We start from the raw sequence: 15,751 nt of genomic DNA, 5'->3' as shown, positions 1-15,751 counted from the left end.
CCACGTCGTTGCAAATGGCAAGATCTCATTTCTTTTGATGGCTGCATAATATTCCATTGTATATATATACCACATCTTCTTTATCCAGTCATCTGTCGATGGACATCTTGGCTCTTTCCACAGTTTGGCTATTGTGGACATCACTGCATTATTTTCTAATGCTAATTGGGTTCTTTTTAGTATATCTACTGGCCTGTAAATCAAAACGCGACCCGTCATCCTTAGTACACTCCTCCCGGGGAGGAGGACGGGATTAGGGGCGGCGGGTGCGGGACGGCTGCGTACCAACACCTGCAACACAGAGCCTTGGCTGGAGAAGGTAATACTTTCACCTGGGACGGGGCGAATGTCGGATTTCTGAATCACTCACATGCTCAGTAATCCGAACTGGAGAATATCCACCTTACACAACAGTTGATAATAAACAACCCGATTCCGCATAACTGGATTGCCACCTAATCCACCACGCGCCTGGCTCCGAACGATCGACGGTGGTTCCCAGTCCCTTCCGCAGCCCTCTCTACCCATCCACCTCCCCGGGACACGCCAACCCATGCACGCTGTGGTCATTCTCACACCCCTGCCGTCAATTCACCACTCCCAGAAACAGTGTGCTCAGCTTAACTTTATCAAGCTCTCTGGTTGCCTGGGGATTTATAGATGTTAAAATAAAAAACTCATTAGAACCGTGAGTCCTGCAGGCAGTGCCTAATTTAATGTCTGGAGGGAACAGGTCACTCCTGCTGTCATCCAAGCTTGCAATTTGCCTGCTGGCTCACAAGCTCTAGAGAAATCTTCCATTGGGTCTTGAACACCCCAAGCAAAGGGATGACAGCGGCAGGAGCATGTGGGACACTGGGTCTCAGCCACAGCACTCAAGGGGCCGCCCGAGGATACTGAACCCCTACAGACTCCAAACAAGGTGGGCCAGCCCCTGTCTCCCAGTGGCCCAATGAACACATGGCCTAGAAATTCCTTCTCCCTGGGCAACAACCGTGAAATTAGCTGATATAACCACACGTGATAGAGTATGTGAAAGCCACAGCTCAATAAAACTCAGGACGACATAAATTTACACTGTTTATCATATTCCCTGAATTAACACATCCAAAAATAATTGCATTTGCCAGTTCAAAAAGCAAACTTTTTCACGTGTCTCTCCACGATTTAGCTGTAACTAACACACCCCCCATGAGTATCTTATCCAGAGTACTACAGAGTAATAAAAGGCACTGCCCAGATAAAATACATTACACCATTTTTTTGTCCTACAACTGTGCTACAGGGCAATAAAACCTTTGTAGTTACCATTTGTACCTGAAAAAAAAATCCATTTAACTTGTAACATCTTAATGTCTAAGCTCTGATCAAACGGTAAATGACCAAGTCAGGCATGGGTGCATTATTCTGAATAATTAAACAGTCATGTGGGCCTATTGAACAATGCCCTGCCTAACTGTAAAAAGGTCATGCGGTCATACCCTCTTTTTGCAGTATTTACAAGTTATGTATAATTTTTCATAACACATGATAAAAGACATCTTCAAAGCATGTAATCCTAAGCCACAGAATTCAAACGGGGAATAACAACTATGTCTATTTTGATGGAACATATTACATTTGGTCTAATGCCTTTCAGAAATAGGCTGACATAAATAATTCAGTTTTTTTAAAAGTTATTCAACACCAAGCACCCCATGCCTAAAGCAGTAACACCAGAGTGGGTGGCAGGTGGGGTGGGCACCCTGCAGAAGTTACTCTGAAGAATTTTGTATGTTGAAGCTAAGCCTTTCAACGCTCTAAAAAGTTAGTGGGGAGAGGCCCTTGGATCTATTACTTCCAAATTGTTTGAACTATTTTATACTTTTATATTCCAAGTCCGATTTTGATTTAAGGGAGAAAATTAAAATTAAAATTTGCTCAGTTCATTGAGATGTTTCTGTTAGTGAATAGGTCCTTTATGAAGTACTTTTGAATGATTTGGTGTTTTTTTTTTTTTTTTTCCAAATCAACACAAAGAAGCAGATTTTCATGACCTCTAGTCCTCTCCCCAAAACATCCTTCTAGACCTGGGAGGGTCACTGATGACACATTCTCTGGTCATTTTGTTTGTTTTTGCTTAAAGAGTCTCCCAAAATTGTATAAGCTGGCTCTGTTCTTGCCCATCACTCTGTGTTGAGAGTCACCATGGACGGACTTTGTAAGTTTTTTGTTTTTCTCTGTGTTTCCAAAAGCATCCTCACCACCTCAGTATTTCTGAGAAGTGCATTCAAATACTATAAATATGGGTTTGTCAAAGGCTCTTTCCAAAAATTCTGAGCTCCACTGCTTGCTAAAACACGTATCCATATACTCTGTGCTCATTTTCCCCAACACAGTTCAGTGCATCAGGAATGGACCCCCCTATTCACCTGCTCCTTGGGCACAGCCTCTGACAGGCTACCCTCCTGCCCCAGGCTGACGAACTCGGAAGACTGGGCTCACTCCAGACAAACACAAACCCGGCTACTGAGGCAAAGAAAAGCCTGAACCAGTGAAAACATTGGAAGGAGTTTAGTCCACATTAGTCGAGGTGAAATTTCTTTACAGACGATACAGGGCCGTTCACTCATGACATTACTGGAGACTGAGTATGCTCAGTTAGCAATAAAGAATTTTAATGACACTTACTGAATTACAAGAATCCATGTCCACTGAAATAACAAGACTCATGAAAAACAAAACCCTCGAGAAGAGACATATGACAAATACATTTACTTAAATAAATGCTCGTGGGGCGCCTGGGTGGTGCGGTCAGTTAAGCAGCCAACTCTTGACTTTGGCTGAGATCATGATCTCAGGGTCATGGGATCGAGCCCCGCATGGGGCTCTGTGCTGAGTGGGGAGTCTGCTTAAGACTCTTTGCCTCTCCCTCTGCCCCTCCCACACGTGTGCCCATGCAGTGTCTCTAAAAAAATAAATAAATGCTTGTGATTTTATACTTCTTAGCAATTATAGCATTATGTCCAGTTACTAAGTTCTGATGCATATTTTTTATTCCAAATTATTAAGGCTAATCATATCACGAGGTTAGGATGATTCATAGACTACAAGAGCCTCACTATTATATCAAACTGTGCCTGTTATTTATATTTCAAAAGGATAATACTGTGTGATATTTCTATTACAGGATTATATTAATGCACTTTCATCAAAGAAGATACAGTAAGGCTTTAGCACATACAGAAGCCAAGGTTCCAATGAAGGAAGGGTGCAATTCTGGTACAAATCTTCAAACTGAGGTGCTGGCACTTGTATTGCTTAGGTCAGGCACCACGTAGTCCATGAAGATCATGGGTTGGTTTCCCATGGCGGCCAGCAAAATGGCCTTGATCCACACCCCCAGTCATGGTCAGACATCTCTCCCATGTAAGTAGGATTTACTGGGGGAAAGGACAGGTGTCGATATATAAAAACAAATCCAGATGCTCACTCCTAGAGCAGCAATTCAAAGTGTGTACCCCACCTGTAGTGGACCAGAAATATATCTTTCTTTCTTGCAACAAGAAGGGCACTTTTGACGGGAAGGAATCACAAGGAAGCTTCTAAAAAAAATTACAAGTACTGAGATTTAACAAAGTGAAAACAAGTCAGTCATACTTACTAAACTGAATCCCTGGATCTGCAAAAATGTCATCATTCATATCAAATAATCACCACCAATGCCTGAAATTTCTAACATATGCTTCAGTCCTTTTTTGGTGGAGATGGAAAGGGGGCAGCAACCCATCAGCTATAGCTTATACTTTACTTACATGGGGACAATAATGCAGCTGTGAATTACCTGTCAATTGTGTTGTTCCCAAGTGGGGAGGGGGTACACATTACCCCTCAGAGTGATGCACAATCCGGGAAACAGGTTTACAACATTAAATACACAATCAAAATGTTGACATTTTCATACTCAGATTATGTCTCTTCTTCCTCCCAAAGGGTCTTGGAATTCATAAAGGAATCGTGGATTCACAAGGATGATTCTAAAGCGAAGAGCTATCACCTTCTTCCATTTGTGGCTCTGGTTAGGAAGTGAAGGAGTCAACAACAGCCTACGTAACAACTTCCAGAAAGCAGGGCTCTAACTTGGGATCTATATTCTAACTTCCCTCTTGGGTTATTTAAGAGGACAGATCCATATTAGAACACTCTCGTCTTGACTCAGGACAGACAGTTCTAGAAGGCAGACCAGGGAGATGTTCACATTTTTTAAAAAATATCGGGTCCTAAGCCATATTTTGGAGAACGCAACTTGCTTCATCTTCAAAAAGACAGAGAATACAGAGCAACAAAACAAGCTCATGGTCATGGTCATTTAAAAACATTTTCCCTCCTGTGTGTCATCTTCCTGATATAAAATTTCCCGCTGATTAAAAAGATTCATATCTCACATGTGTAATCGCTGAGATGTCAAATCTTTCAAGCAAGTCCTGTTCCTTGAGAGGATCTCTTAGGCTGGAACCTCCCCCGGGGCTAACCCCTGGCTGACCGATTTACTACTGAGAACCTGCTCTAAAGAGAGTAACTATGTCTTTGGGTCCATCTGGGGAGAAGATCTTTGTCTTTTTTTATTCATACACAACTCTCATTAATTTCTTATTAGTGCTCAAGAATATTTCGTTTTTGTTCATTTTAAAGTCCTGTCTGAAAGGATTATTTGAGTTTTGAAAACACTAAAACGGGGGGGAGGGGAGGGCAGGAGGATATCCAACAAAAATCTTGAGCAATACTGATGTTCATGATTTCTTGTTTGTACCTTAAATCCCACACTGCTGGCAAACTCCTCTAGAATTTCTCAAATGATGGGGCAGAACAAAAAAGACCCCTCTACTTTGACTTAGTAATAACAGATTACAAATACATGTTGATGTACCTTGCTTGTACGCACATATAACACACATTTCCCAAATATGCAGGAGTTAAAGAAACACTGAATTGGTCAAACTAGCTAATCTAGACACGAGATTCATTCACCATTTACTTCTACTGTTACAAATGACGCGACCAGATGAGATTACTGAGAAATTATCAAAGGCAATCTGTGTGGTCTCTATGAATCTTTAAATCTGCAAAGTCATTTAACTATATACTCGACACCTGAAGAGTGTCATCTTTGTGGTGATCTGATCAAGGACTTTAACTTTAGTATCTAAAATGTCCTTAGCAATGCAAATGTACATAGGTTCTTTAATTTATTGAACTTTTTGCAAGAGTACTAAATACACCTAAACAAACAGAGGCTGAAAAGCGAAAACTAGCATCAGCATCTGGAGAGTCAGCCAGAGACCCAGAGAGACTCAGCCTGGAGACACAGCCGGTTTCAGACATTAGTATCTGCATGGATATTCAGACGCGGAGCATCCCAGAGCATGTGACTCCTAAGAAGGATGTTCAGCGTGAAAGAACCTGATACCTCCGTGGATTTCAGGGAGTAAAATACTAACTGAAAATAAATAAATACCAAAACAACTGATCTTGGCAATATGCTGTAATCCCAACTAAGGAGACGAGAAAGGCTACAGGGCACTCTGCTTTCTCTCGTGGGAAGGATTTTTGAAGCCACGTTTCCTTTAAGTAGGAGTGACCTCCAGTGACTTTTTAATGGTACCTCAGAGTAGTACGTTGAATCATTCTACAATTTATTAATATCAACAAATCATTTAGTAGTGGTCCCCGTTTTTAATTTCTTAGCTAAATGACAAGTGCTCTATTGCAGGATCTAAGGATTTGATTTTATGTAAATGCTCCCCATTTTAATTAATTCAGAGCAGTTGTCGCACCAAGCTAAATTAAAATTGTGTCTGAAACACAGGGCAGTATTTGCTTAACGGAGATTAAGGCTCATTTTTAGGAGTGACTCATACCCAATATGGCATTAAGTGAGCTGATACTAGATGATGACACCACTAAATCATCACAGCCCTGCGGCATCCATGGATGAATGAGTGGGAGAGTGACTTTATGTGTAATGCCTTTTCACTTTAGCAAACTTCCCAGTGAGGGCAGAGTTGGACCCCCAAGAGCTAAATGTGGATACCCAACAGCAAGGTCAGTTTCTGAACAAGCCTGCTAGCCCTTTCTTGAAACACACACTAGCTTGTCCTAAGCCCTACACCTGATTTTTTTTTTTTTAATTTTTTTTTTTTCTTGAAGGGAATGGGGCAGGGAGAGAGGACAAGGGGGACTTTCTTAAAACCCCTCAAGGAAAGAAAAGCCCCGGATGGAGATTTCAATCTGAACAACCCTCTGAAAACTTTTTCTGAGGTTCAGACTCAGGTGGGCTGAGTCCATGCGGCTAGTAGCATCTTTAAGATCGGACTCAGCGCGAGCTAGCCCAGCACCCAGAGGCTAACGTATGTAGCCCCGGTGAACCTACAAAATCAGAAGCACACACATCACAACATGCAAAGCATGGACATAAAATGAGCCCGGAGGGCAGGCTGCTTTCCCTCTACCCGTGAGGGGTCCGGCTCTCCCGAGTTGCGGGGGCCGTCCAGGGCAGGGTGGGCTGCGCTGCGGCCCCGGATTCCGCAGAGCGCCCACTGCAAACGCGTGCGCTAATGCAGGACCCGCCGCTTCCCACGGACACGGTTCCTACAGAACGCATTTACACCAGAAGGAGATAAATGACCACGGCCGGCCTGCTGGCCTCCCCTCATCGGAAGCTATTCTCTCGCTGGATTCTCCGCGTCTCCGTATTCTCATGCTGATTTTTAGGCATCACTAGAACTTGAGCTTTCTCAAAGAAGATGCAGCTCACAGACAAAAAGTCAAATACAGGTTTTGCTGTATTTCAGACTTGGCAGGAGGAAAAAGCATGATAAACCATCCTATCTTGGCGCTGGTACTTGGGGATGTGTTTTTTTTTTTTTTAAATGCCTTATTTTCAAAAACACGCCAGCGATTCCCTTCTGCAAATATTCGTTACTAATAAAAACACAAATTCTAAGTTGTCAATGCAAGTTTTAAAAGATGTGCTGTACTCACAAGTATTCCCTGCCACTACTGGGCTCCAGGGCCGAGCAGACAAAAGAAAGAGCATCCCGAGGAAGGCTCCCGCGGCGGGGTCCATGGTCCCCCGCCCCAGGACCCGAGGCGTCCGGCAGCGGCTCCGCGCGGGCCTGGCCGCTCGCTCCCGGCCGGGGTCGCGCTGCCTCCTCCGCGCTCTGCGGACCCGCGCGGCCGGCGGGCGGGAGCCCCACCTGCGGCCACACCCACCCCCGCCCTCCCCGCGCCCGCGCTGCGGGCTCGCGCGGCCCCGGGCGCCCCTGGCGGCGGCGGGCGGAAGTGCGCTCGGACCGCGGCCCGCCTGCTACCTGCGCGGCCCGGGGGGACAGCGGGAGTCGCCGCGCCTCCGCGAGCCCCGCTCCTTCATCTGCGGGTCGCCCACTCGCGACGGCGAGCGGTTCAGCGAACCGCAGTCTGAGGAGGCGAGCGTCACCGGCGCGATGATGCTGGAGCATCCGCAAGGCACTGAGCATTAGCACAGACGCTAGGAAAAGTGTCTTTCGTGGGTTTCGGTTTGTTGTGTGTGTTTGTTTTTTTTTTTAGTGAAAAAGATGAAGTTGGGAGAGAAATAACTAATCGGGTTGGAAGAAAACCTTTACATGTATTGAAAACGATTGTAAAGAAGACTTCTTGTTTTCTGAACTCATTTAATGATTCATAGTAGAAACACCTAATGAACTCCATATTCGTGTATCAGATCGTGTTGAACATTCTAAACTTTCCCAGTGATGTATGTCCACTTGTAGCTCAGTAAGGCTGGAAAAATTTAAAATATACATATATTTTTAAGATATTATATATATAAATTTTAAACCCTACCCTACTTGAGCTATGGTGCCAGCATTTTACTATGGATATTCCTGCTAGGAGATTTGAGGGCTATGACCAACAGACAGATAAAACCATAAACTGGCACCCTGACAGAAGGGATGTTGTTCCAGATACCATTGCAGAAATCACCTTATACCGAGTCAGTGTCTTGAATAAATTTAATTGCAGAATGAAAGCTTTTGAAACAACTTGCATCTACTGTATGTGTATTGCTTTCCACTCAGATTCTTTCATGACAGTTCCCCAAAGGAACATATTTTTTAAATGATCGAATATTAAAGGAAAAGTATATCCAAAGGGTGGGGCGTGTTTCACAGCATAAAGACAAAAACCTAAAGGCCCATGGAGAGAGAAGGATTTCAAGACCCATGACTCGGAACTCAGTTGCCAGTTTAGTGGCCTTGTCTCCTCCCTGAAGGGGCTCCCAGCAGATGTAAATCCAGGAGTTATGAGCATGGCATCACAGATCAATACGATTGGAAAACAATCTTTAACCTTTAGCAGAGCCCCACTTGCCTGACAGCAAAGGATGCAGAAAAGTGTTTTTATGGTTGTTATTTTGCCTGGTGGCGGGGGCGGGGAGAACAAAACCAGAAGTGGAAAATTTAAATAGCTTTGCCAAAGTCATAGTATTAACAGCTAGAAATGCTGAGAATTAGACCAAAATACAGTGATTCTGATCCCAACTTTACTTCTTTCTCTACCCCCACTTGGGCCCTTGGGAATTGGGAACACTTCCCCCCCCACCCCCCACCTCCCAGCAAAAGGAGGTGGCAGCAAAACCTGTTCAGAAGGTGTATTTGGAACCTTGCAAAAAGCCACAGGTATTGCAATGACCTTCATTCAGACACTTCTCTGGGGCCTGCCAGGAATCCTGGGACTGGAACATTTTACTTCTAATTTTGTAAAGCAAATATAAATTAATGATATACATAAGGGTCTAATATATTTTTTAAACAACCTATAGACCAAACACTGTGCATGTGTGTGTATTCTTAGACTAAATAAATGGCCACAACTTTCCTTTGAAGTAAGTACCATGCCCATTTAAACAGATACGCTGGACCTCAGAGAGGGTAAGGGATGCGTCCAGAGTCACACAGCAAACCAGGATTGGAAGCCAGGTTAACTGAGCTCTGAAAACACCTTCTCACAAAGACAGTGTCTCTGCAACGGAAAAGTTGTCACCCTGTGAAAATGCTACGCATTGGTTCATAGGAAACTCATTTGGAATGCACTAGTAAGCACCTCACTAACTGATGCTGATAAAACCGAAAAGGGCAGTGATGGTAAATCACTTGAGCAGGCCTTAAGATGGGTTTTTACAAGTCAGATGACACCCAGCAACAGAAGGGAGTGAGACCCCTGGGTGGCCTTCCCCCTGCGGTGCACAGCATTGAGCTGTTAACAAAAATTCAACTGAGTAAATTTTAAAGTCTATCTGACTTTATTAATCGATTCAGGAATCCGGCAACATCCCCTCTAGCAAGCAGAGGGGAATTCCAAAGGGCTCTAGAAAGGGAAAGGTTTTTAAAGAAAGGACAAGGGAGTCATAAACAGGAAAAAAAAAGGATTATTTGGGGTGGGGTCAGCTTCCTTTAGGGAAAAGGGGTCTTATTAGGTGGATTACTTCATCTTCCTTTGGGGGTTGGAGAGGGCCCATGTGGTGGCTTACCTTATTACCTTATTGATGCTGATCAGAAAACTCCTGACTGATCAGTTAAGACTATATTTCTGGGAGAAGTTGAAACTTTAATTAGGTTAGGTATTAAGCCCCGGTTTAGGGGCTTGGTCTAGCATAAGTCTGGGCTTGTGGTTCTCTTTTTAAAAGGATGCTGGACCAGAGCTGGCTCAGTTGGTTAAGCGTCTGTCTTCGGCTCAGGGCATGATCCCGGGGTCCTGGGATCCAGCCCTTAGTTGGGCTCCCTGCTCAGCGGGGAGCCTGCTTCTCCCTCTCCCTCTGCTGCTCCACCTGCTTGTGCTCTCTCGCTCGCTCGCTCTCTCTCTGTCAAATAAATAAATAAATAAAATCTTTTAAAAAATAAAAGATGCTGGACTGGACATCAGCACTGGGGTCACAGCATGACCTCCCAGGACAAGGGGAGCCCCAAGTGAGGAGGGTTGGAGATATCACACTGGAGCAGAGACGTGCTAGCAGGCGGCCCATATGGCTCATCCATTCATCCCTCTCCCGCTGTCTCCTCTAGTAGGAGACTTAGTGGCTTGTTTTTAAATTTTTTTTTGTTTGTGTGATGGGGATCATAGCCAGTCACGGAGCCGTTATAAAGTTGCAAGTTTGAAACCCCCGCAGGAGGCTGGAACCTGCAGAGCGCACCAGCTTCAGAGCCGCCTGGGGAGCTGGCACAGCCCCGAGACCCTACCTGCTCCTCAGCACCTGGGAGCCTCAGCTTCCTCGTCTGTTTGCTAAGGTGACCGGAGTCTCTCCACAGAGGACTGATCCAGGCATTAAAGGAGAAAATGTACGTTGAGCGCTTAATGTCATGCCTGTCGCAAGGGCACTGGATCGGGTGGGCGTGACGCTGGAGCTCTGGGCTCGGAGGAGAGAGGATGCAGCCCGGGCGCCGCCAACCGCCGGAAGCCAACACACACCATTCCCCGACCCTTCTCCATAGCTCTTTGCTATTTTAAGTAGGAAAGATGAAACAAATGTGGAGACGTAATCTTGCACATTTCTATGGCTGATGATTCAAACCCACAAATTGTGTGCGTGCGTGTGCGTGGCTGCGGAATTCATACAAAACACAAAAGAGAACTTAATACCAGCATGAGTCACAGACTAAAGACAAGAAATGCGCTGCTGATGTTCAGAAGCGTGCGGACACTCTTGTATGTCACCGCAGACAGGGTGCCTACAGAACTATTCCAAGTGAAACCAAGCCCGTAGCATTTCCTGATCAACGTCCTCTGTCCTCCCTGCACACCTGGGTCCACTCCGTCCCTGAGCAGAGGAAGGGCCAACTTGCCCGACCAGAGTGAAGACTCTTCTGAAGGCTCTCCACACACTGAAACATGATTCCATTAATTCCCCTCTTCATTCAGTAATTTTTCCCTATAAATTCTTATTTCTGCATGTTTTATTTAAATCTAGAAATACATTTAACTTTACTCTCATAATGGGAACAGATTTGTCATTAAATCCTCTGAAAGTTAGAATACTGTGAATAAAATATAATAGTATTTCTGTTAGGAGTAATTTTTCCCATAAGCCCCTGAGCAACAAATCCTGAAGAACAATTATCAAGAGACAGACTCCAGCGAGAATAAATGTCACATGTGTGATATAGGACACACTGCACAGCATCTTTCCAGGTTCTCTCTGATGAGCTGTGTTCCCTATAATTAGTCCTTGGAAAGCCGGGGTTTTAACAGCCAAAGGATTATGCATCTGATTACATAAATCTCAGCTACAAGAATAGTCAACCTCATACTTCTTACAAATTCAGTCTGCTTCGACCCAGTAGGACTTTTTGTGACAACCGCTGGTGTCTAAGACAACCTAAAATAAGTCATAACCAAGAACCTGAAGTATAAAAACAATACTGCGTGGTATTTCTCAAAGTGCGTGAGGAAACATTTCACATGATTATTCCCAGATCATCACACACACTTTCCCTGACATTCTGGCTTGGATAGAATCAGAGAAGTTTAAAATTAAGATGGCGCTCAGATTCAGGTGGCCAGCACTCCACCGAATTCAAACACTGCCCTCTCCAGGACCAATCCTTGCCCATGCCCACAGATGACACAACTTTCAGGAGAGAAGGAAGATGATAGGATTCCCTCCAATCACAGCCCACAGGCAGATACATTCACGGAATCAATGACATGAGTTTCCACAAATATTTCTCTTCTTCTTTTTAAAAAAATTACAGAGATCTATTTGTACTTTTTGAACCAAATTTCTAATTCTATGGAAGGCATGAAAGGTACCTCTGATTTTTTTCCTCACTTCTTTGGGGCTAGGAGGAAGGAGGCAAGGTGGAGTGTATCTAAAAAGGTTTTGTTTTGTTTTTTTCACTTAAAATGAAAATCAACATCTGAGCTTGACATAAGAGTGCCCCTCCTACATGAAGGGGCACAATTTTAAAATATGATTTTATGCATTCAGACTCTAAATTGTACCTCTTTTAATATAGAAAGAAAAAAATAAATAAATGACTCCATTTGGGTTGAGAGATCTCATTTACTAAATGGAGCTTTTAGGGCAAAACCAAAATGCCAGTTAATATATTGCAGTTTGAGGAGAGTTTGAGTAGAAACCGAAAGGGAGTTAAAAATTTTCATGAATTTAGCTGTTGAAATTTTTAGGCTTAATGGTGAAAAGTTAAGAAACTTTTTAAGAAACACATACTTAATCTCTAAATCGTGACCACCTCGAAGAAGTTAAGAAAATGTAAAAAAAAAAAAAAAGAAGAAGAAGAAGAAAGAAGAGAAAAGAAAATATAGTCAGTGTGAAGTCTTGGTTTTATTACAAGGTAACACAAGTAATTGAGCATCCAATTCCAGGTATAAAACATACTTTCTAAATTTGATTGAGAATAAAATTGGCTCTGGTCTCCATGTGAAATCTACCAGAAGGCCCTGATAGTGAACCAACACCATATTTTGTATGCTGCCATCAAGAAACATAAAGTTTGTTCTGCAGAAAGACAGGAAGCATGAACATTGTTGCGTTTTTTTTTTCCTTTTAGGTTAATACTTGGATAAGGAATCGTATTAATTCTATTGCCCTTTTTTTTTTTTTTTTTTTTTTGGTTAAAGGGCTTAAAGTCCTATAAGGAAATGATGTTCATAATTAACATAAACAATTTATGTTGCTGTAATCACTGGTAAAGAAATGTTATCATTTTTGATAAATTTGTATTTGAACCTTATTTTGACAATAAAGCTTGCTTCAAACTGTGTTGCATTTAAGAATACTGAAATTCACCACAAAGAGATCACACCCATAAGGAAGGCTATAATAATAATAATAATATAATAATAATAAAGGACAGGTAATGATAAATATTGGTGAAGATATAAAGTAGAAGTCCTTGTACACCCCTGGTGGGAATGTAAGCTGGTATAGCTGCTTTGGGAAAAAGTCTGGGGGTTCTTCAAATGGTTAAACATAGAGTTACCATAATACCTCGCAGGACGACTACTAACTACATATGCGAGACAAATGAAACCATGCCCCCCCACAAACTTAAGCACAAATGTTTAGAGCAGCATGATTCACAATAGCCAAAAGGTGAAGACAACCCAGATGTCCATCAACACGCGAGTGGATAAACAAAATATGGTCTATTCATATTGTTAAATACTCTCTCGCCTTTAAAAGGAAGGAAATTCTGATGTATACTACAACATGGGAGAACCTTGAAGACATCATACTGAGTGAAATAAGCCAGTCCCAAAAGAAAACATGGTATGATCCCACTTCTATAAGGGAACTTTCAGAGACAAATGAAGGGACAGAAAGTAGATTAGGGGTCACCACAGGCTGTGGGGAGGGAGGATGAGGGGATAGTGTTTAAGGCATACAGAGATTCAGTTGGGGAAGATGAGAAAGTTCTGGAAGGTATAGTGGTGAGGGTTACACAGCATTGTGAATGTAATGCCCCTGAATTATATGCCTAAAAATGATTAAAATGGTGAACTTTATGTTATGTATATTGTATCCCAATAATATATAATCCAATCCAATACAATGTTATGTGTATTATATCCCAATAATATACAATCCCAAAAATATAACTTCGTAGATACAAAAGTTGTAACTTTAGTAGACTTACAGATCTTAATTTGGAACAATTTCAGTTATTAAAATGTTGACTGGGGAAGAAATACTACCAACGTATTGATGTATACTCCAACATGGAGGAACCTTGAAAACATGCTCAGTGAAAGTCAGCTATAAGAACCATGTATTATATGAGCCTATTGATAAGAATTTCTCAGAAAAGACAAATCTACAGAGACAGAAAGTAGACTAGCTATTGCTTAGGGCTTGGAGGGGGGCGGTACAGATAAAAGAACAAGAGGATAACAGCTAAGGGGAAAAAGGTTTCTTTGGGGAGTTATAAAAATACTCTAAAATGGATGGTGGAGATGAATGTACAACTCATTAAATGTATTAAAAACCATTGAGTTGGACACTTTAAAGAGGTGAATTAGATGGTAGGTATCTCAGAGCTATTTTTAAAAAAGAATACAGGAACTCTAGAAATACACTGAACCCATTAACATCTACTTGACCACAGCTATTCCAAATAGAAATTTAACTGACAAAGGAGAGTTCACAACCATAAGCAGCTCTATCAGTTATTTACTGCCATAATAATGCAGATGAACAACCTCAAAGCTCAGTGGCAGACACTGCCATACTGAGCTCCCCAGGCTCAGGGCCATGGTCGGCTCAGCAGGGGCTCCGGTCTCACCTCACCTGTCTTGGGGACACTGGCCGTTGGCTGATCTAGAATGGCCCCATCTGGGATGACTCAACTCCTGTCTCACCATGCAGCCAACAAACCCAAGCACCTCTTATAAAGGTGGCGCAGAAGCAAGAGAAGACATAGGAAAAAATGCAAAGCTGTTCTAAGCCCTTCATCTACCACCTTGGCGAGCATTCCACTGACCAAAGCAAATCTCGTGGCCTAACTCAGAATCAAGGGTCAGGAGAGCAGATTCTGCTTCACCTTTATTTTCTCCCCATTTCTACTTACAATTGTGTCAGGAACTTTGAGACGTCTTGCTTTATTTCCGTTTAATCTTGATTTAAATAATAGCCACATTTAACCTCTTTATAATTCAGCTTGAACAATGACTGCATAATTCAGGTAGATTCAAAAGCAAATAGAATCTGTTTGCAACAGCAAACTCTGGCATAAATGCCACTGGACGATGCTGTATGTGACATGAGCCTTGACTGTGTCAGGTACCTTCTCCTTAAAGTGTCTTTGTGGCAGACGTCTTTGCTGCTCAGGTGTGTTCACCACAAGCATTTTTGCTGCATAACTAGCAGTGAAGGAATTTGGCCATAAAAATTTTAAAAAGATAAAAAAAAATAGCCGGTTGGCAGTTTGGTTTGACAGTTTGGTTTCATTTCTCCATGGACGTGCTACTCTCATTTTTATAGCATATAAATCTTAACCCCCCTAGTGGTCCATAGAGTGGCACGGTTCTGAACCTACATTGCCCATAGAACTTTGGCACGTCTAGCAACGGATACGTTGGCAATATGCCAAGAACAAAAAACAGTGTGGAAGGCTTTCACAACAGGCTACAAAACTCAGTTACAAATATGTAACCTAGTATTTGGAAACTGACACTGCTTTTAATGAAGGAAGGAATTTTAGTGGAAAAAAAAAGTGTGATGCAAAATGAGGACACAACTCGACAGACAAAACAAAAGTATGAACAAAGACTTGAAAGACAAGTGTTTAGGTACAATCCAGAAAATAAAATCAGTTATATGCAGTGTTGGCATGGATCTACACCTGTTTTAAATGTATTCAAATATTTTGTACTTCACAATAAAGTCTTTTTAATTTTGCCATTGATTTTTCATGCTTCATTGGGTCCTTTTTAAAGAATGTCTCTCACTTTTTGTGATTTTATCTTTTTTTTTTAAAGATTTTATTTATTTATTTGACAGAGACAAAGCGAGAGCAGGAGCACAAGCAGGGGGAGTGGGAGAGGGAGAAGCAGGCTTCCCGCAAAGCAGGGAGCCCGATGTGGGGCTCGATCCCAGGACCCTGGGATCATGACCTGAGTGGAAGGCAGACGCTTAACGACTGAGCCACCCAGGCGCCCCATGATTTTATCTTTTATGGCAAAATGGCCTTATGGCCAATTAGGAATGTGGCGAAAG

General features: G+C 42.7%; 1 protein-coding gene across 1 annotated transcript in view; it reads right to left on the bottom strand.

The window, feature by feature from the left end:
* The window catches only part of LOC102750747 (contactin-associated protein-like 3), a 152,765-nt gene extending 145,542 nt beyond the window's left edge, over nucleotides 1-7,223 (bottom strand). The window contains exon 1 of the mRNA XM_081804056.1: nucleotides 7,021-7,223. Coding sequence (XP_081660182.1) covers nucleotides 7,021-7,105 — 85 coding nt within the window. The 5' untranslated portion in view covers nucleotides 7,106-7,223. The remainder of the gene's footprint in view (nucleotides 1-7,020) is intronic.
* Nucleotides 7,224-15,751: the final 8,528 nt, after the last annotated feature.

The sequence above is a fragment of the Leptonychotes weddellii genome, chromosome 14, assembly GCF_054177405.1.
Source record: "Leptonychotes weddellii isolate Sample4059 chromosome 14, ASM5417740v2, whole genome shotgun sequence".
NCBI lineage: Eukaryota > Metazoa > Chordata > Mammalia > Carnivora > Phocidae > Leptonychotes > Leptonychotes weddellii.
The sequence above is the reverse complement of the archived record's forward strand: the minus strand, read 5'-3'. Positions and strand labels throughout refer to the sequence as shown.